The sequence below is a fragment of the Pongo pygmaeus genome, chromosome X (assembly GCF_028885625.2).
Source record: "Pongo pygmaeus isolate AG05252 chromosome X, NHGRI_mPonPyg2-v2.0_pri, whole genome shotgun sequence".
NCBI classification, from domain to species: domain Eukaryota; kingdom Metazoa; phylum Chordata; class Mammalia; order Primates; family Hominidae; genus Pongo; species Pongo pygmaeus.
The window spans coordinates 136,808,733-136,831,278 of NC_072396.2; the positions used below are offsets into that span (position 1 = coordinate 136,808,733).

The 22,546-nt window shown below is 36.7% G+C and overlaps 1 protein-coding gene across 9 annotated transcripts in view; it reads right to left on the reverse strand.

Annotated features, from left to right (window-relative positions):
- Positions 1–22,546, reverse strand: part of MBNL3 (muscleblind like splicing regulator 3) — a 122,041-nt gene that overhangs the window by 23,348 nt on the left and 76,147 nt on the right. For 6 of the 9 annotated variants that reach the window (XM_063660850.1, XM_063660852.1, XM_063660853.1 and 3 more), the window contains one exon: positions 10,145–10,309. In XM_063660850.1, coding sequence (XP_063516920.1) covers positions 10,145–10,309 — 165 coding nt within the window. Of the gene's footprint in view, positions 1–10,144; positions 10,310–14,554; positions 14,807–15,026; positions 15,156–17,321; positions 17,415–22,546 lie in introns of those variants that run through there. The other 3 variants (XM_054472185.1, XM_054472187.1, XM_054472186.2) reach the window with 3 other exon arrangements.

Genomic DNA, 22,546 nt, shown 5'->3' on the forward strand with positions numbered 1-22,546 from the left:
TATTTAAATTCCAACCTAAATTATTTACTAAATACTTGAAAAGAGACGGCTGTCTCTCCCCTAACCAGGTGTAAATTTTCATCTTTCTGAGTGTTGTCAACCAGCAAGAATGGTGGTGACAACAGACTTTATGAATAAGATCACCTGACAACTATTTATCCCCATGTCTCTAGCAGTATTAGCTCCTACAGTAGAAATTCCCATGAGTTCCCAGTGACTTGCAGAGTGCTTAGGAACTATCAGGCACTCAGGAAATGTGTCCTAAAAATTAACGAAATATCTAGATAACAGTGGCTCCTAATCTTTTTTGAGTCCAGGACTTCTCCAAGAGTCAGATGAAGGCTGCAGACTCTGTCCACAGAAAAATTCATGTATGCAAAAAATGTTGCTTGTGATCTCAGCAAGTTCAAGGACCCCACGACACTCACTCCTGGTGTGGGGTTATGAACTACTTACTGGTTAAGAATCTCTGTTCTAGAGTAAGGCTCTGCAAACTAGGGCCCATAAGCCAAATTCAGCCTGCCTGTGTTTTTGTATGGCCAGCAATCTAAGAATGTTTTTTACAGTTTTAAATGATAGAAAAAAATAAGAGAATAATATTTAGTGAAACATGAAAATTATAAGAAACTCTTATTCCAGCGTCCATCCACAAATTTCATTGTGCTCATTAGTAGAGCTGTATTACAAAAAATTGTAGATATTTGTTTCTTCTCTTGTTATATAAGTACCTATATAATACCCTCAACTTTGCATCTTGAACCTCACAGCCTAAAATATTTATATTTAGCCATTCACAAGAAAGTTCACTGACCTTGGTTCTAAATGATTTCAAAAAATGAAATTCTCCAACACTTTCAGGAGTAAAGCACCAAATATATATATGTGTATATATATACGCATATATGTGTATATATATGTGCATATATATGTATATACATATATATACATATACATATACATATATACACAAATATATATATATATATATGTGAATTTAGTATTTGTAGCAAGATTCCACAAATTGAAAATGTTTGGCTTTGTAAACCAATACTAAGGTATTCACTAAAATGTTCTTTTACATAGTTACTAATATTAGGATTTTTAACTATTTGTCTATAGAAAAATCACTACTCCGTGACTAAGAATGGGGAAATAGTAGTTGGAATCCTGTAAAGGTAAAAATTTTAAGAGCCACCACAGATTGCTCTTAAAGGATTCTGAGGCAATGCAATTCAATGCAAAACTATGCCTCAAATAAATGTCTAGTTTACACACACTTTAGGAACAGTGACTTAACAGGTTATTTCTCAAGCTAGTATAAATAAATGAAAATTAACTGTTATTCCAAATCAATCTTTGTGTCTCCTCAATAGCCTAGATCTATTTGTAGTTACCTCAAAAATATCCAAGATCAGTTACAATTATTGTTGGATGAATGTAAAATATTTCAAAATCCTGGCCTAAGGTCAATAGAATAATCGGGGCCTTCCATCTCTGAGTTCCTGTCTAGAGTTGAATGACTAGATATTTTCTTTTACAGAAGGGTAAACATTTGGTAACAATTTGTTGACCCAATTTTAATACAAGAAAAATAGCACTCTTAAATTTTACTAGCATCATGATATCTTCATTTTATTGCTCATTTGCAAGCATTTATATAATATAAAAGGAAGCTCCTTTTACGGTCATCATGCATATTTCTATCTTTAGATAATCCCAAAATGCACTGAAATCCATAATTTTAGTTTCCATCCGACTTCACTTTCACACAGAGTACAATTGAATAATCTCTCTTTCACAGTATTGCTTGGTCATTTCCACACTCCTTGAGTAATGTTCTGCGGGGACTGAAGTGGCCAAAATGCAGGCTGCAGGAGACCCACATAACCTCCAGACTAGTTAATTAGTTTCTCAATAATTGAGAGTTAACTTTATAAACAGATGCAAGCTGATAGTGGTGTTTAAGTACTAATCGTACTTGTTAATGAATAAGTCTCCGTGGCTCTAGAGAGAGCTAAGAAAAAAAAAGTTCAAGGGTCAAAAGTGAACCATTGTCCTCACCTAGACCTGGATTTTCTGATCTTATTAATCAGAGAAGTCTCCAAGTAAGAGGAACCATTGAAGGCAGGCAGGTTAGTTGAAAGATCAATAGGTGATTGTGAGTATAAGAGGTATAAAGAATAACACAAATGAGAACACAAGTCATGGTTCAGAGCTACCCATATTTGCTGGGAGGAGAAATACAACAGTAGGCCAGGAATCATAAAGGAGTACCTAAACACAGATCAGCACCTCACCTAGGAAGAGAGCAAATGATTGACACTTCATAAGCAGGGTAACTTTGACATTGTTCCCGAGAAGGTGAACAGGAATTGACCTAAAAATTTGTTGGTGACCACCGTGTAATAATAATGGCAATTCAATTAACTTTAGTATTCTAGTAGGAAACAAAGATTATTTTTTAAAAAATCAAGTTTGTGGCATGGATTGTAGTAATAGTATCATGAGCATCTGTTTGTCTCCAAAGTCATCAATTTGTATACATTGAACATGTGCAGCTTTTGTGTGTCAATCATACCTCATTGAAGTAGTTCAAAGAATTAAGTGGTTATCTAGTTTTAACAAAGGGTATAAACAAAATGTGGGTTTTTGGGAGATAAATAGGAAGAATTGAGCAAAGCAAGGAACCCACAGGAAACCTGGAGACTATTTATGAACATGTCAGTGAAAGTTAGATAAATAGGTAGGCTAAAAGTTTAAAATTATCAGGGGTTTGACCAACCACAACCACCACCACCACCACCATCAAAACAACACAAACCAAAACAGAACCTTGCATGGCTAATAGAAAGATAATTCTATGTCAAAAAAAGAAAGGCCCAAAGCTACAAAAATATGAAGAATCAGGTACAAATCAGAAATTAAGGGGACCAGAAAATATTCATCCAACATCTTACTTTTGTTACATAACGAATTCCTAGAGGGTAGAGTCTGTTTCTTGATCATCTTTTTATCCACCCTTTACTCATTTAAATACCTGTCACAGAGTATATGCTCGATAAATACTTACTGAATTGAATAAAAAGGGATTCCTAAACCATTAATTAATTTTTGATTTACTAAATAGATCAACCCAATTTAAAAATCAGAGTGCAAAAAGAAGTAAAAGTAGTTTCAAAAATGGTGGCAAAGAAATTGAACAAATCCTTCAGTCTTGCTCTCCACTGAGGAAGACTTTAAGCAGATGGCTAGTCCTAAACTGTCTTTTGATAAAGATATGAATTGCTAGATCAAACAGTATGAAAAGCACAGGGTATTTTATACATACATATGTACATATGTACACACATGAATCCCATATGTGTATGTATTTTTAAAATTGGAGTGGCTAAATCCATACTAGAAGGTACCTAATTAAGAGTTCTAAAAAAAAGTGATTTAGTGATACTATAGATAAAAATATGTAACTTTATTACAAAGTGTACAAAAAGTAATTTTTTATACACTGTAATACACAAAGTAATTCACACTTTTTTATACACAAAGTAATTCACAATGTGTATAATCCAGGTGATTAATGAATTGCTAATGTGACTGGTATCCAGAGTGGTTCAAGAGAGAAGACTATGGAAAGAAGGGTGTAAATTAATACTTAACAGATGATTACAGGATATTAAGGCAAATTAGAAATGCTTGGGGGTACCACTTTAATTATCAGGTGGTGGGGCAACCACAGGTTTTTATATAAGGTCTCCTCTCATTCACAAATTACTGAGCCATACCAACCTGCAGGTAAAAAAAAAAAAAAAAAAAAAAAAATTCACAGAGCCCACCAAACTCCCAGCCTTTGCCTCATTTGTGATCAACAGCAAGCAATCTCAAGGTAGCTGGCTGTAGCTTACACTGTGACCACGAACAGTGAAGCTCACAGGCCACCATGGTCTCATTAGCACCAGGCTCCAACTAACTGAGCTAACCAGCCCCAGAGGAGAAGGACACAAAATAGAGGAGGTTACATGTAATTTATCTCATGGGAATATATAAAGGATGATAAAGGGAGAATGTTGAGATTTGTGACTATCAAAGAAACTGGGGACTACAGAAGATATCATGTACAAGTGTCCTCTGTTTGGCTGCAAAAGTGTAGCATTTTCATTCAACTTTTGAAAAAAGCAGATTTCACAGTGTCTATTAACAGACATGGGGCAAAGCAGCAAAGGGACTGCTAGGGGATTTATTTTGTTTTAACGTAAAAGAAGCTTTAAGCTATGTGACATACACAGTCTTATTAGCAAAAGGCCCGAATAACTACTCTACTTTGGACCAGCAATTGCAATGAGGAGCAAATCTAGGATATGTGGGGTCTGAAGCTTAGACCACTGGGTGGGGAAGTGGAGCCTTAAGAATGAAACACACAAATATATTTTGCAAATTTTACAAACACATTTTAAACACGTTGCTAGGACCCCTCTCAGGGTTTTAGGAAACCACGCAAATGAGCATCCCTAAACCCCTCATGTTAGTCTCAGGATAAGTCCACCTTAAAACAATGATATAAACTTGACTGCCACTCTAAAAAAAAAAAAAAAAAAAAAAAACAATGTTAGTTGAACAAACAGATTACAGCAGGCTTCAGTTGATACACCTAAAAGTAAAATTTTGTCTAATCTTTCAGAAAATGTAGTAAAATCCAGAAGATCATGGCATGGTAGCACTCCAGGCACTTCTGTGATGTGATTTGGTCAACCTCAATGCGGAAGTTCACATGATCATGACTGTTGTAATTATATTAAGAGCATATTAACCTTATAATTACATAATGCCTGTCTTTCCTGACTTGAAAATTTTGCAAAAATCATTTTACAAAACATGTAATGTCACCACATCAAGATGAAAGAACTAAATGCCATCATTCGTCATTACATGAGTAGGTGAACTGAAAAACCTGCTGCAGAACCTTCATTAAAATGTTATAATTTCTGTACTGACCATGAGACTGGTAATTTAGAATATGGACATAATTTTCTTTTCTATTAAACCTACACAATGTCTGGGCCACCTTTTAAAATAATAATTGTTAATAAAAGAGCCATGACAAAACTACTCTTTTTTATAGCATAAATATTTCAGTCAATAAACTAAATTTATGTGAACTAAAAAACTATAAGTCTAATATGAATATTTGTCCTCTTGTTTTCAAGTACTATATCATTTAATGACTGACTTACAAAAACTAAAAAGTAGGCCAGACATGCCAGCACTTTGGGAGGTCAAAGCAGGAGGATTGCTTGAGGCTGGGAAACCAGTACCAGACTGGGCAACATAGTGACATCACATTTCTATTTCTATTCAAAAAATTTTTAAAAAACATTACTGTGCATGGTGATGTGCACCTGTAGTCCCGGCTACTCAGGAGGATGGGGCAGGATGATGACTTGGCCCCACAAGTCTGCAGCTACATTGAGCTATGATCATGCCACTGCACTCTAGCCTGGTCCACAGAGTGACACCGTGTCTCAAAAAAAAAAAATTTTAAAGTAAATAAATATTTTCCAATTTTATCTCTAGTCACTTAAAATTGTTCTAGTCCTAAGTTTATAAGTAATATAAACCCAAGTAATATAATACCTTGTAGCCCTTTAGTAAAAGAGAAAAAAACAACATTAAAAACATGAGTCTAAAAATAATATTCATTAATTAGTATATCTCCCTTCCTCGTACCTATTTGAACTTTCTATTTTTTTTTTTCTCTTGGTTCTGAAGCATTACATCACCTTCGTTCCTTACTATATTAATGTTAGATAAACATATAAGCCTGTTTATGAGAAATATATTTGGTAAATAGAATTATGAAAATGATGTAAAAAGGTGGAGAGGGATCCAGGCAGCTATCAGATGATTCAATTTGAGATAAAGGAAAACCTAGAGAGGAAGCCTTGTTTATGGCCTTCATGGTTTGGAACTCGATAACTTAGCCACAGGAATGCCAGCCATGAATAGCATACAACAGAACCTGAGGACTTGGCACATCCCAATGCAACCTCAAATGTGCTGAATCAACAATCTCTATATAAATAATCAAATGAATACACTCTATTGAGTCAAGTTCACCTGTGTGTCAGGATCTGTTTCCATTTGAATCACCACATTCAAAGAGAGAAACTAGGGGAATTTCCCAGGTATTCCTTTAGTTTGGATATGGACAGGTATAGATATGCAAAATGTCCAAATAAAACATTTTAACAGCCTGTTATATCATATTCACTTTATAAATGTATACACCACATCCAGTAGTGAGAATCTTTCCTCATAACTAAAATTTCTAATTGTAAAACCAAAATTTTAAAACATTAGCTTTGCCTCAGGGTAATCCACTGTGCCTACTCTTTCTAATATTCTTCTACAGTGGTTGTATTTGCCTCATGATTATGGCAAGAGGATACTTCAACTTATACTTTTTTGCTGGGAACATCAGGAACAATCTCTCTTAAACTGCATTGAAAAATACTAGGGAGTCACACCTTTTGTTTCACCTGCTGAACTTCCTTAATAAAGCCAAAAAAAAAAGCTTTCAGAGATGGACTTTTATACTGGCAAATGTCAATTCAGACCTGTTTAACAGAGTGAACAAACTTGCCTGCTCCAGCAAGCATTCCACCCAAATTGACTAGGTGTGGCTTTTATTCATTGTTCAGTCACACTCAACAGAATCTGTTCTCTAGGTACCATCGCATTTAGGTTGACATTCCCTTTATCTAGGGGCGTATAATAAGCAAACCATATTCAATTCTGCAAAGGCAGATGTGCTCTTCTGGTATCCTAGAAACAGATCAAAGTATTCTTTGTGGAAAGACATGAAGTTCAAGCCAGTGACACAAATGGGTCTTAATATGCAACCTTACAAATATCAGGACTGGAAATTTCTTAAACAAAAGCATGACTATCTTAGAGACAAGAATCAGATTATTGGGTAGGGGTGATTAAAAGGGATAGAGAGTTGTTTGAGGGAGAGTAGGTACCAGAGAAATTAAGTAAAATCATATATTACTTCTGTAATAATATCAAGATCCACAATAAAGAAAATTTTTTTCCAAATCAGACTGGTAAATGTTACTTAAAATTGCTCACACTAGCTCAATTACACCATGTCTACAAAGTGGCTTCCTTACACCATAGAAGAGGAACATATCAACCATCTCGGAGTTAGATTTTTGTACACATAATAACTGCAGGAATTAATCATTTATCGGCTCATCACATCATAACAGCTATCATTAGATAATCTACAAGGTAGAGAAGCCATTTCCAATTGTTCCCTTGGGTCTTCTTCTAAGTAATGCCTTGTATCTTGTAACATTCTATAAAATAAATTGTACTCCTGTGAATCATAGCAGTCATCTTCCGTCATCTGAAATCTGAAATTACCCTCATTGAAGAAAAGATAGGGTAACATATTCTAACATAGAAAGCATGGAGAATTGAATTAGAAAGCACAAGTGAAGAGGCTGGAAAGCACAATGGATTTCCTATTGGGTTCTCAAAAAAGCTACTCCCTATTCTCCAGTGTGAGCCAGCATGATCAATAACACTTGAAGGGTTGAGACTTGGAATGGAGAGGCTCTAGCAGAGGCTGAATAGAACGGCTTCCCTCTGTACCCCTACTTTACCCCACTTCTTGCTCTCTGATTCCCTGAAACAAGGCATTTCACTAGTACCCTGAAGCTATCCCTCGACCTTTGAAAAGATAAATGCTCCAGCTCTGTAGGAAACACTGGGCTCAGGTGTCTGATAATGAAATCTGCTTCCTATTCTTTGCTCAGTTTGAAATTGAGACATTCCCATGAGAAGCTGAGAGTAATAATTGTGAGTTAAAATCTCCCTTGCTATACCTTTGACCAACATCTTCCTCCATCCCCTCCCACCCACATCCCCTGGCAACTACCCTTCTACTCTCTGTTTCTATGCATTCAGTTTTTTCAAGGTTCCACATATGAGTGAGATCATATAGTATTTGTTTTTTCTCTGTCTGGCTTATTTCACTTGACATAATGCCTGCCAGGTTCATCCATGTCATCTCATTTCACAATACATACGTCTAACAAATCATCACACGCTGTACACTTTAAAATACACACAATTTTATTTGTTAATTATACCTCAATAAAGCTGGGAGAAAAAAATAAAAGCTGCCTTGCTTTATTCCCCACCCACTCACATTTTCTGGACTTACCAAGCATGTTCACTTCTCTGTGGTTTTGTTCATAACAATTTTCAGTATCCAAAAGACTTTATCTTCCCTCTGCCCTTAGAAGTAGGGAGGGACTGAGATACGTCAGTATGTGAAAGCCCAGAAAAAGCGTTTGCGCAAGGAGTTCAACGATGTAAAGAATTACTGAGGGTCAAAGAGGAGCTTTGAGGAGTTCACCTTCTAGGAACTAATTTACCAACATAATTAATCTGAGTTCCAAGGCAAAACTTTTCGGTAAACTAATAGTACAGAACATGACATCTATTTATTTTACTTAAATCTGTCTAGACATTCTGGAAAAAGAGTATGGTGCAAACCTTTAATGATTCATCATTGCCTCTCCCACCTGTTTTTGCATTTATCCATAAAGATGTACTCATTAAAGGGTTCCATATCAACACAGATATCCTTGAATTCTGAGAATCAACTTTATAATGAGATAGGCTTTACTGACAGCTGATTGTCCTCCCCCATTTTCATTGCATCTAAATACTATATACATATTTCAACTTTCAATATGTTCATTGTATCACTGATTAAATGGGTAACAAATAAAGGTAAAACAGGACTTTCAAATTTATCCTGTTAATAGTTTAAAGGAAGTAGGCCAGCTGGAATTAGAATGAGGCACCACTGAGCTAAATGTGAGGCCTGAAGAACTATAGCAGAAAAGGGACAGTTTTCAATTCCCCCTAAGAGGTGTAAAAGCAAAATGAAAGTTTATATTTTAAGGCATAGGGACAAGATGAATTTTCAATAGAACAATATGAACAGATATAGCTTAATTACTTTATAAAGGATCCATTTAAACTTACAAGTCACAAAATAGTAGATATTTGTCTAGAATGACATAATCTTACTGATTTCTGCTTAGGGAAACCCTGTAGCTAAGTTAAGGGAAAGCCACCATCAAGATCATGGGAAATTGGGAAAAACTGAGAAATGGTCACAGAGCAGAGAAGACAGGGGAGGCAAAATTCAAATGAATGCACTGTGGTACCCTGAATCAGACACTGGAATAGAAAGATTACATTAATAGAAAACCTGGGGAAATCTGAATAAAGTCTGGAGTTTAGTTAATAGTAATGATGTGCGATTCCAGTTTATTGCTTTTGACAAATCTACCAGGGTAATATAAGATGTTAACAGCGGGGAGAACTGGGTGAAAGGTAATATAGGAACTCTTTGTACTATTAATACCTTTGTAACTTTTCTGTAGATCTAAAATTATTTCAAAATAAAAAGTTTATTTAAAAGCAACAACAGGCCGGGCTCACGCCTGTAATTCCAGCACTTTGGGAGGCCGAGACAGGTGGATCACCTGACGTCAGGCGTTTGAGACCAGCCTGGACATGGTGAAACACCGTGTCTACTAAAAATACACAAAAAAATTAGCTGGGCGTGATGGCGGGCACCTGTAATACCAGCTACTTGGGAGGCTGAGGCAGGAGAATTGCTTGAACCCGGGAGGCAGAGGTTGCAATGAGCCTAGATCGCACCATTGCACTCCAGCCTGGGCAACAAGAGTGAAACTCTGTCTCACCAAAAAAAAAAAAAAAAAAAAGCAACAAAACCCCCATCAAAGAACAAGAAAATTTGTTTGAATTAATGTCCTAGAATTCAAAGGTTTCCATGTAATAATAATCAACTCTCCTTATCTTAAAATGCCCCTGCTCCTTTATCCATATTCTTTTATAAAGTGAACTCATGCATAAATGCAGCCAGGTTTTCAATGCAACACACCTGACTGCTCCCTTCAAGTGCACAGCTCTGTAGTGTCAATGAACATATTAGTTTGTGTCCTAAATCCTGTTGCAACTAATTCCCCCAAGTCCCTGCCAGGTTATTCCACTGTTGATCTTTATCGGCAATTTTCAAAATATAGCTGCGACTTACAAGTGATGACATTTGAGCGTTTTGGAGCATAAGCTGCATCTGCTGGGCGAACATGGCTGCGGCAGTCTTCTGTTGAATCAGATTGTTCCGCCCATTAATCTCCAGCTGCGTTTTTAAGTGTGGAGGGGGGTGAAGGTACTTGCAGTTCTCTCGAGTACACCGACCCTAACAATGAAGAATAGGGAAAACATTAAATTAAAACTATACACAAATAGATAAATTTTGGACTCCATTATCTGGGGACAATCTAAGCTCCAAAACTCTTCATCTTGAATCCATATAAGGCGAGAAACACCCTGAAATTCACTGACAGTCTGTTAATGAAATAAAAAATCCCTATGCCCGGCAGCCATTTTGTTCTTTAGGTTCCGGAGACAATGGCCCTAGATGACTTGCATGATGGAGACCAAAGTGTATTTTGGATCCTCAGCTAATTGAATGTTTTTTACTGATGTTAAGCACTTTCAAGACAGGACAGTATGTCAGTTCCGTGGAATCAAACATGCTTTTGGTGTCACCTAAATGTTGGCATGGCTGCTGATTATGGTGTTTACTATGCAGCAGCAAAGGATGTCACTGGACTAGTTGTTGATCACATTGTCACAATGTGACCTATTACTGTGTTGAACTCATGAGCAGTATACAAAGAAGCTAATGATTCTCTCTTATTTGGATCACTAGGTCCACCATAAACCTTTTAAGAAAGCACAACTGCAAACAATTCTATTTCCCACAGATGCTAAGATTCTTTACGGTAAGTGAGGTTATTGGGGGAGGGGAAGGTGGGGAGCAAAAGGGCAACTTTGTTTTTGGACCAAAGAGTGCAAGCTGCTAGGCCACCTGAATTCCCGAGAGAAAAATGAGTTTGTTCACCGAGTGTTTTCATTCAACACATGCTATGTGCATTTTCCTTATTTATGATGCCTACACAGTTTATGCAATGGCTTCTCCATTGTTTAGTTATGTTGTTATTAAAATATTCCTATAATTTCACTGAGAATCAAGATGTGTCCTTCAAAACTTTTCTAGAGCTACGTATAATGCAAACCCAGATGCACTGCAACTGCTCTTTTTAAATATTAGATCACTAGGGCAAGGTGGCTCTATTGTTTTACCTCCTCTGGCAAGAAGCTGAGTATAACTTAAAAGTCAGTGTAAGAAATTAAAAGACATCATTGTTTTCTGTCAAGTTTGTCTTTTTGTTTTTCTCATTGCTCAATTTACATTTAATTAAATTAAAGTGATTTACAAAATCAAATACTATCTTAGTTTTATGTACTTTTATATTTCTATGCAAATCTTGGAGAAAGAATAATTTATTGGTCTTAAAAGTAGCCTAGGAATAGCTACGCAATTTCAACATATATAATGAGTGTAAGCAGACCGCTGTGTGTGCTAAATCACAATAATTGGGGTCTTTTCCCCATAAATGTACCCCTAAGAGAGACCATAAGCTTCTTTTTACACCCACCAATGTGAAGCAAGGCAGAAAGTCACAAGGATCTTCAGTTCCTAGATTCTCCACTCTCCATCTACATAACTGAGGTGATCTGGCTCAGAATTAACAGCTGATGGAGGGAGTGGCACTTGGTGACTTCCACAGCCAAGCATGCTAGTTTATACTTCTACTTCAGGGTTTCTCTTCCTCCTCCCACACCCTAACATTAAAGATTTCCCCAAGGCCCTGTTCTAAATCCTCTTGCTCTCCTCTCTAATCTCTTTTCCCTGGAGAGACTAAGTTGTTTCAAAGTTCCATCTATTTGTACAATTGCTCGGATCTTAAATCTCTATCTCTACCCCTGACCTCTCTTCTGAATTTCAGTTTTTTTTTTTTTTTTTTTTTTTTTTTTACCAATTGCAGCTGCGTTTGGAGACCCTGCTGCCTAACCAGGTCTAAATAACTTATTACTGACCTTCCTTCTCATTTGACTATTTTTCATCTTGCTGCATACTCCCAGTTAGGGCCACCACTCTAATTCCTATGCTTTGGGGTAGTTAGACAGCAGTAGTGGGGAAAATAAATTATGCAGCTCAGCAGCATTGCTTAAGGATTGCAGAGCCACCTAGATAGCTTGTTTAGACAATTAGCATACACAAGAATGGAACACAATTTTTAACTCCAAAACAACTATATAATGAAGACTATCTTTCATATTCAGGAATTCCAAACATGAAATAAGTTAAAGAAAAGAAAGAAAAAAGAATAATTGGAATTTCACCATTTGTTACAATTGAGTTTTAATATCATCTACATTGAATGTAATCAGAGAGAGAAGAAGAAAGGGAGGGAGAGAACACACTGTATTTGGCACATTTCCTGCCAATATACAGATAAAGAAGTGAACATGCCTTTGTGCTTTTATATCACTATCCTTTACATAAAGTAACTTATCTTAAGCTTTTTCTTGGGAAATAATGACAGTTTAGCAAAGCAAAAACAGTACACAGAAATAGAAAAGAAGAGAATTACACTTTAAAAAATTATATCAAGTTGGGCTATAAAACTAAAGTATGGAATATGAGGCAGCATGAGATTTAAAGAAACTTATTCATCTTAGTTATGAGATTTTACTTGATTTATAAAGCTTCTATTTTGAATGACCGAATCTATAATTTAATTCTATAACAACGCAAATGCATAGCAACACCATCTTACCAGAGACTGCTACTTGTGTTCCAGAAGGCTTATAAAATAAAATAAAAATCTGTATTCTCTATCCAAACAATAGATGAGGAGACCAAGTAATTTAATATCTATATTATCCGTGGAATACAACATTTCAAAAGAAAACTATGCCCCTGTTTTTTCAAAATGACTTTAGAACTCAGGATAATATATTTATACGCACAACACTTGGTGATAATAAATCTCCTCTACATAGCGTTCATTCTTCAAGAGGCCCAAACGTAATTATAGGCCAAAACACTTTAATTGGTGTTTGGGAGAGAACAAACTTGGTTTTTTACATCTGTTAACACTTGTTTTTTAATCCTTGTATAGAATTAAGGCTTTGGTAAAGCATGTAAGGTTGGGATGGTGTGGGGATTAGGGAGGGACTGTCCCAGTGGAGTAGGTAATCATCTATTGTTTCTGTCCTTTGGAAAATCAATGACTCTGTACTAGGAAAGTTCCAACGATTTCTGTAGGCCACCTAAGCACTCTGAATGGGCCACAAGGTACCCTATCACATTGGGTCTATAACAGTTTGGTGTGATAGCCCAACAGCCATCTTGGCTCTGAAAAATCACCCTTCACGTTTCCCTAGCCAAGTCAATGGTGTCCCAAGCCCTCCTTCTTCCGATCTAGACCCACAGGTTCAGAGTTGGCTCACACTAGTGCAAAGTATCAGAGCATGTCTTAAATGACTCTGTAAATGTCACCATCCTCTGGCAGAGCAGGCTACATACTAAAATCAGCAGCTAAGGGGAGTCAAGACATGAAAATCAACTCTCTCTCTCTCCCCCTCCCATACACACTCAAAATTAAAGAAACGTTGAAGCGATTAGAGTGCAAGCTCATTTATGCTTGCCTCAATTTCCCTCCTTTTCCATTTCCTTTTGGACTTAAAAAACATGTCATTCTCATCTGGTCTTTCACTGTGTTACCGAGTTAAGAAAATAGCAAAGTGATTCAATAGGAAAGCGATTCTCTGCTGAAATAAGTGCTACTACACCTATGAATCATATGAATCTTCCAGCTCCCCTTTCCCATCGACTGTCTTTGAAAAATGCACTCAAAAAGCAGCAAGCAGGGGGAGAAAATAGCCGACGACATTTCTGAAGTACATCTGCATCAAGAAGTTGATGACAGACAAAGGGATACGTTGCAGAACATTTATAAAGCCTCCCAAATTCAATCTATTGCCTTCTTCCTACCTTCAGGCTTCTCCCAAATGAATACAAAGCCTTTGACTAAAAGAGAAAAGTCTTATTGTAGAGATTCAAATCCCACCTATGTCTAGGGAGTTATGAGAGTCAGAGTCTGTCACAAGACTTCCCATGCACTGGGTGGTAGAAAAACCCTGTGAAATGTACTTCATGTTCATGAGAAAAAGCCCTACCATACATCAGAATAAGAAAAGGAACCTGGGAGGCTGCAAATTACCCTTTGTCAGCCACAGTATCTTAAGAGAAACAGCTGTTTGCAGAATGACTTGCTTCTTCAAATACATACGGAGTTAGAGAGAAAAAAAATCCTAAATATCTTCTCTCAAATACAATTATAACTGGATTATTTCAAATACATAATCTCACTGATCTGCTAGACTGCCAACAGTTAAAAGTTAAATGTTAAACCAAGGCACCCAACAGATGATTTGTTCTATGAAGAAAAATGTTGTTATTCCATTTTAATCATCATGGATTAAATGAAATAATTCTGATGATAGTGCCCCACCGTAACATACTTACATGCATAGACATGGCTTCTCAGAGGAAGTAACAGTGATTTCAGAATTACAAATCATATGTACCAGTTTGGCTAGTTCCTGCAAGCATCACAGATTTATTAAAGCTAGGAAAAACCTGAGTCAAGATCAACATACAACGAGTTATTAGCCAGATATCAGCATTCTACTGGCAAATTTCCCACTTTCTTCCTCTTAGAATTCTGTCTTTACAAAAATGGATAACCTGCATCATTTTCTCCTCCAAATATTGTATCATCTATAAATATTGATATAAATGCACAAAGAGCAGCCTTAAAATTCTGCATACAACTTTTAAGTTAAATGTGAGATGCAGGCAAGAAATTTAGAGGGAAAAGTCTTTAATAAACCATTTCTTAAATATAATGAAGGCAAAATTAATGAGGCTGAACGTTGACCCCCATGGAGAGGGCCAGCCAAGTACCCCCAACCATTGCACCCAGCACTGTACCCACCTTCTTCATGCTGTCCCAACTCTGTTTTCTTGACGCATCCCATACACACATAGACAGGGCAATGACTTTGGTGCGAACCAGATAACAAGTTTGAATAAGCGAGAAGCTGGGGTGAGAGCAGAAGAATTTTCTTGCCTATCTGCCCCCACAGAACTTTTACATTTTGATCTCCCAGTGACAAAGGGAGTACTGGGCTCAACAATCACACTTTTGTTCTGAAATAGCCCACTAAGATAATTTGATTCCCAGGATGGAAACAGTTTAGGACTGAATCGGATTGTAGGGAACATCTTGTGCACCTTTATCTTACAGAGAATGTGAAGGCCAAAGGGGTGAGGTGACTTGTCCTAATTCATAAGCTGCTCAGTAAGCACACAAGCCAAGTTTCCAGACTTTCACTACCCAATACGGATTCTCAGTTCAAATCACTTTTCCTCTGTAAAGATTTTCCTGGAACCATCTCCCCATTCCTGTCCCCATTTATCTCTCCCTCCTTTGTGCTTCCAACTGCACCTTGTACTCAGTTTTATCGTAGCTCTTATCGCTGTATACATCGATAAATTGTTTGCATGCTTGTCTCCTCTATTAGACTTTGAGCCTGTATAACGGCAGATCTACATCTTCCTCCACTTTCAATCTCCAGGGATGTGTGTGTGCCTGATGAATAGTCGCCCCACCGTAAACGTTTGTTGAACTTTGTGAGAATAATTTTATAGGGCATAACACTAAGTCTGCCTTAGAAGCCCAAGTGTTTCTCTTGCTATTTTCTTTCATAAGTTCTTTCTTCTCCCTCCAAGAAGAGAACAATAGTCAACACATGACTGAGGCTGCTCCTGGTTGTCTGTTTCAAATGAACCGTTATTCTATTCAGGTCCAGAAAATAGCTAGTTCCTAACTTTTTTTTTTTCCTATGAATATAGACCCTGAGGAATATGTGACCATTACGGCTGAAACATCCTAGTAATTTAGTATAACTTAACCAGAAGTGACATGAATCCATGAGACCCACAGACACAAACTCTGGTCTGATTCCAAGGGGTCTCTGGCCACAAAGGCCCTCAGGATATAGGGCCCCACCGGACGAATAAAGGAGCCAGCAGCAGATCCATATCTAATCAGCACCTGGGCCTGCCCAGGAGGGCCCTGCATTTCCAGGGTCAGTTTAGAAAAAAACTGCGTTCTCCAACTGCCCCACCCCCCATCCTGAATTTCTCTGAACAAGCCGCAAGTCAAATTCCCTGAAGCTACTAAGACAAAGGTGGCTTTAGGAAAATCACAGCAGGTGGGGCCTTCTTGTGGCTCTCTAATGCATATGCCTTCTTACAAGAAAAATATTTGCGGCTTTCCTTCATGACCCATGCTTAGCTTTGTTTACATTAAACATTTATTTCCAAATGATCATGAGCTTGATCTTTTTCTTAGAAATTTTTTGAACAGCAAATAACACTAAAAAATCCCAGAAGCTGTTCACAGTGAAAGCAAGCCTGCCTCACTAATAACCCAAATCTACTTCCTGCCCTATTCCACCCCACTTACACACTTTTTACCTCGGTTCTCATCGAATACCGTCCATCACTGTAGAAAAATATTAACTGAATGACTGGTCAATTATAAGCTCTTCAAAAATGCATCATCTATTTACAAACCAGCCAACCAGAATAAAATTAAAACCCAAACACAACGAAGCACATTGGTACCAAGTTATCAAAAGTCAGAAGGCATTCCTGATGCAAAGTATTCCTAGACGCTGTCTTTAGAGCAGCTGATAGCTGCCAACATAAAATGTCATCAAGAATGGAAAAAAAGGGAGAGAAAAAGTAATGGTACTGAATTTGTTACTCCAAGAAATAAAACACACAGAAAATCATATAACTTCAAAAAGCTCCTTCTACATGGACTTCATTAAGAAAGAACATAAGGAGGTGTTTCTCTCTGACCCATTAGTCAAATCTCCTGCTCCTAGGCTTCTTTACCTCCTTTTTCTGGACACCCCATCCACTCACTTGCCACAACGATTTAGAAGCCAGGACAAAGAGGGTACCAGCTGCTTGCCCCCTTTATTCCCCAGCTAGGGCTTCTGCTTAGGATCCTCTCTAGAGATGCCAGGTTTATCAAATAAATATGCAGGACTCCCAGGTAAATTTGAATTTCAGATAAACAGTGAAAAAAAATTTTTTAGTATAAGTATGCCCCATACAATATGTTATCTGGCAGCCCTCTCCCACTCTGTTCTTCTGCCTTGATAAGTTGAGCTCAATAAAGGCAAATCCTTGAAAACCCATTTTACCTCTTTACCTTAAGATTCTTAGAAGCCCTCTCCATGGAATCAGCCCAGGCTCTCCCAGGCCTTCATTTGCCCAGAGTAAAGTAGAAGACACTCTCAGCCCCAGCTTACCTGATCAGCTGCAAGGAAATTTAAGGAAGTTGACTGTTGGAGACAGCAATTTTTGATCCATAGCTCCTCCCACCAAAAGCTTCACACGGCTCGCTACCCTGGCAGCCACTCCACCTTCCCACCCACCGGTGGCGCAACAGTATATTTAAATACCCTCGATGTCCACTGGAGCTCCCCCTTTAGGCTAGGATGAAGAGGGGGATGGTGTGTGACCAACACCTGCCTAACCCATAACTCCGAATTTACAGAACAGATTTTTGAGTATATGAGGTGTTACATAAAGATGAGGCTTTTAAGTTTTTTAAGGTTTTTATTTATGTGTGCAGAGGTGAGGGGTGGTTAATCTTTTTTTTTTTTTCTTCAGCCCTGTCTTTGGAATACTCAAATTCGAGTAAAAGTCAATAATTAAAGTGCAGGGAAATAACTACTTAGCATCATGTTTCTATATGCACACATAAGCGCTATAAAGGTACAGATTCACAGCATGCAGATGAATAGCCATTATTTCCATAGATATGTTTTTCAGTCAATCCTTGATTACTCACATTAAAAGAGAGCACAAAGTAGAGAGGTATGGCTAATTCTAATGAACCAAATAATATATTCAAGAAAAATGGCAATCCATAATAGCCTCACATTACAATTGTGAACATTTAAGCAATTGCTAGACACAGTCCTAAATTTATTTTTTCATTAAGAATGCAGACTCTTTCATTGGAATGATCAAAGATTAAGAATTAATAAGGTCAGAAATAGTAAAATTGTACTGCTCTGGGGAAGTTTATATGTTTATGGGCATATCATAGAAAGATCAAATAGTAAAGCTGGAAAGGCTCTTAGAGATCATTTAGTCCAGCATTTGCCAGAGTGTGTACCACAGACAACAAATCCCAAGAGAGGAACCTCAAACGCTGGGTTCACTGGTCAATCGGGTATAAGAAATGTCACTTTATATTCCTCTCTTGTAGGCTGACAATACACAAGAGTATGATAAAGTCTCTCACATGTCCTAAAGTAAAGAAACCTGGTTACCTTTGTTAACCCAGCATTTCCCAACATTGTTTAACTCACAAACCATCCCCCCTTTTTTCATCATATTCCCGTTAACATCTCTTTTTAGTATACCCTTAGGAAAATACTGATCTAATCCAGCTTCCTCATTCTACAGGTAAAGAAACTAAAGCTTAAACCAAGTTGTATGGTGTTTTACAGGTCAAGTTAGTTTTCCTTAGTATTTTCATTTTGATTTCTCTTAAATAGAAAAATAGAGTGAACTCCCCAAAAATGGCTCTTCTGCTGAAATGCCATTTTTGCCCATCCCTGATCTCCCAAATCTAACAAGATGGATATTTTCCTATGATTGCAAAGTAACATCCCACAATCATCTTCCCAACACCCCTTTTCAAAGCTGTAAGTTTCGTCAGATCTTTCCAAATGGTTGCCATGGCTTTCTTCTTTCATTTGAAGGCTTTAGTCAAGGAACTTCTGAAATAAGAACGTCAAGCCTTCTCTGCCTAACTGGCTTTCCTACATTGTGACTTCTGCCCCTTGAAACCATGCTAATTATTTTAGGCTTTCCATGACTTAAGGGTCTCAAGTGAGTTTTCGCTGTACTGAAACCTGGGAAGTCAGAAGGTATTGGGCAATCTCCTCAATTCCAAATGGTTTTAGTTTTGCACTAATCTTAAACCTTGGGGTTTCCACTTGGCAAAATTAAATTTCCTGTCTCTAAGTAAAATGAAAAGTTTCAAAGAAGAATTTAATTTGCAAAAATATCTTACAAATGTATATGAAGAGTATAAGGTGAGAAAGGCACTGATTATTGTTCAGATTTAAACAATATCTTTGCAGGGCTCAGTGTGCTGCTCAGAATAAATTAAATAATTATGTCTTTATAACCAGCCACATATCTCTCCACTCAAACTTTATATAAAGGGTAGATATAGCTATTGATTTACCTCTGCATTTTGAAATTAGCGGTACAAAGATGAAAATCAGTTCCTCTTTTGTGAAACATGAATCTTCTTTCAGATAAAGAAATGTAAAACATGGTACCAAAATGATTGTTTACAGGGTGAATTAATCAGTGTGAAATTATGTTTCAGTCCCCCAATGAGATCAAATGTCTCCACTTCAGAATAAGCATTTTCCTCACACTCCTATCCTACTACCAACCTAACACCAAAAATGGAATTTCCATGCAGAAAGTTTTTACTTGGTGACATGGACTGTGATTAAAATACTTTTGAGGCATGGACTAAGTTTATATTTTGTTAGGGAAAATATACATTTCATCACCAAAAGTTCTATTGAAACGTTTGTGCTAACTTGTTATTAAAATTGTAGGAAAGTAGGCAACTGTTGGTGAGAATGTAAATTAGCACAGCCACTATATATATAAAAAAAAAAACAGTATGGAGGTTCTCCAAAAAACTAAAAATAGAACTAGGATATGATCCAGCAATCCCACTGCTGGGTATCTATCCTAAAGGAAAACAGTATTTCAAAGAGATGCACCCCTGTGTTTATTGCAGCATTATTCACAATGGCCCAGATATGGAATCAATTTAAGTTTCCATCAATGGAAGAATGGATAAAGAACATGTGGTACATATACACAATTGAATATTATTCAACCATAAAGAAAAACAAAATCCTGTCATTTGCAACAGCATGATTGGAAGTGGAGAACATTATGTTAAGTGAAATACGCCAGGCACAGAAAGATCAATACTGCACGTTTCTCACTAATATGCGAGAGCTAAAAAACAAAACAAAACAAAACAAAACAAAACAAAACAAAACAAAAAAAACCACTCAACTCATGGAGATAGAGTGGAATGATCGTTGCCAGAGGCTGCAAAGGGTAGTGAGAAGGGGTTTACAAAGAGGGGATGGTTAATGGGTACAAAATACAGTTAGGTAGAAGGAATAAGGTCTAGTATTCAGTAGCACAATAGGATGACTATAGTTAATAACAATTTATTGTATATTTTAAAATAACTAAAAGAGTAGGATTGGAATGTTCCTAACACAAAGAAATGATAAAGGTTTGAGGTGATAGATATCCCAATTACCCTGATTTGATCATTACACATTGTATGCCTGTATCAAAATATCACATGTATCCCACAAATATGCACAACTATTATGTTCCCATAATAATTATTAATTACAAATAAAATATAATTGTATGTAATTTAGAGTATCAGGCATATGCCCAGGAAAATTCCAAACTCTAAATGTATCGTGTATTTAAGTGGCATTTTTAGCCAAGTGATTCTTTGAAAAAGCATCTGAAAATTAGGCCAACTTACTGTTTGTTTTTGTTCTACAGACATGAAAACAAGGTATTGATACAAATGCTTTCTCTTCTAAAAATAAAGATCTATTCTGCCTGGCCTGAATATCTACCAAGTATGTTAAGTTTCATCCAAAATGTAACTTTCATTTGGGATGAAATGTTTCAGATATGTGAACACAATTGACAAAGCTCTAATGAAACTGCTGAGATTACTTTAAAATATTTATTTTTCTCTCTCTCTCTCTCTCTCTTTCATATATGTGTGTGTCTTAAAATGTTTCTCTCCCAGTCTAATTTAGTAAATACTGCAACCTTAATTAAGCTCAGCTTCTGCTTCCAGTGAGCAGTTAATATTTAATGATGATGAAACTGTTCCCAATATTTAAAGAACTAAACAAGGCCCTCCACAAACAATGTAACTAGAAATGGGGTTAAAGAAAATAGTGATAAAGGGAGGCTTTTTGCTTTAAAATAAATCAATGCCTCAACCATAAATGTCTCATGGCCTTACAGAGAAGAAGTTGAAATATGACCACTGCCAAAGGATGCATGTCTCCACACCCAAAACAAGAAAAAAATAAAGCAAAGAACAGAGAGTTAATTAGTTAGCTTCAAAATCTATGAACTGTACTCCCTTAGTCAATTTAAACAGCTGGAACAAGACTTATTAGAAGAGCAGTACATGTCTAAGGATGTAGTGTTCATTAAAAATGTGCATCCTTTATATTAAGCACAAAAAGATTTCTGGGGTCATTCAGGCCATGGTGATATTCTAGTCAGTGCCTTTTAATTAGCGGAATCCTTATTTTGGTGAAGAAAAATAAATAAAATAAATCTCCTCTAGCTCCATTGTGCTTTCCCTCAAAATCAAGATAAAATAAGAAAACTTCAGAAAACATGTCTTTCTGAAAAAAAAAAATAAGTCAGTTTATGTCTGTTATATAAGGTAAATCAAATTCCATTCTCAAAGATTTTGACAAAGTGGATAGAGTGAAAGAAACTAGATAGTGTAAAACATCAGTGTGCTAATCTTTTACACTCATTTTTCTACTAAAGATAACTAGACTATTAATTTGGTTTTACATTGTTTCATATTTTGCAGACTTGGTATACTAGACTCTTGCATATAAGGTCAAATGATCCTTTTGATGTTAACTAATTCAGATCACTTATGAATAAGCTGCAGATATTGTATATACAGCTTTAGCTCATGTTACTTGGCATGAGACAATTGTTGATACACATTTAGACACCAGGTTGAGGCCCCTGTAAAATTATATTTTCTATTAATATCATGAAAGTAGTCATAAAACATAAACTAATTTTAAAAACAAAACTAGTTATAAAAACAAAACTAATTTGAGAGATTTTTAGAATACTGTAAACTGGTTTCCATTTCTTCACACCATGTCCACCTTAATATTAATGGCTAACTTTATTGTGGATTTACCACATGCCAGGCATTGTTCAAAGTGCTTTATGCGCATTAACTCATTTAATCTTCACAATTGAGGAAACGGGGGCACTGAGAAGTGAAGACGCATGCCCAAGCTGACATAACTAATAAGTAGCAGAGCTGGGATTTGAACCTATGTGCTCTGTGTCCAGAGCTCATACTCAATCAAGATACTGTGCTTCATAATACTGTGATAGTTCTAAATAGAGGAATGAGCTGGTTCAAATATTTATACTGTCTGGGCTACCACTTTCCCTCTAAGATTATAACAAAGACTGCATATCAACTGGCTGTTAGGTATGTCCAGACACTAGTTACTAGCCCAATTTTATGGCAAATTTATTTTATTCAAAACCCAGGGATTT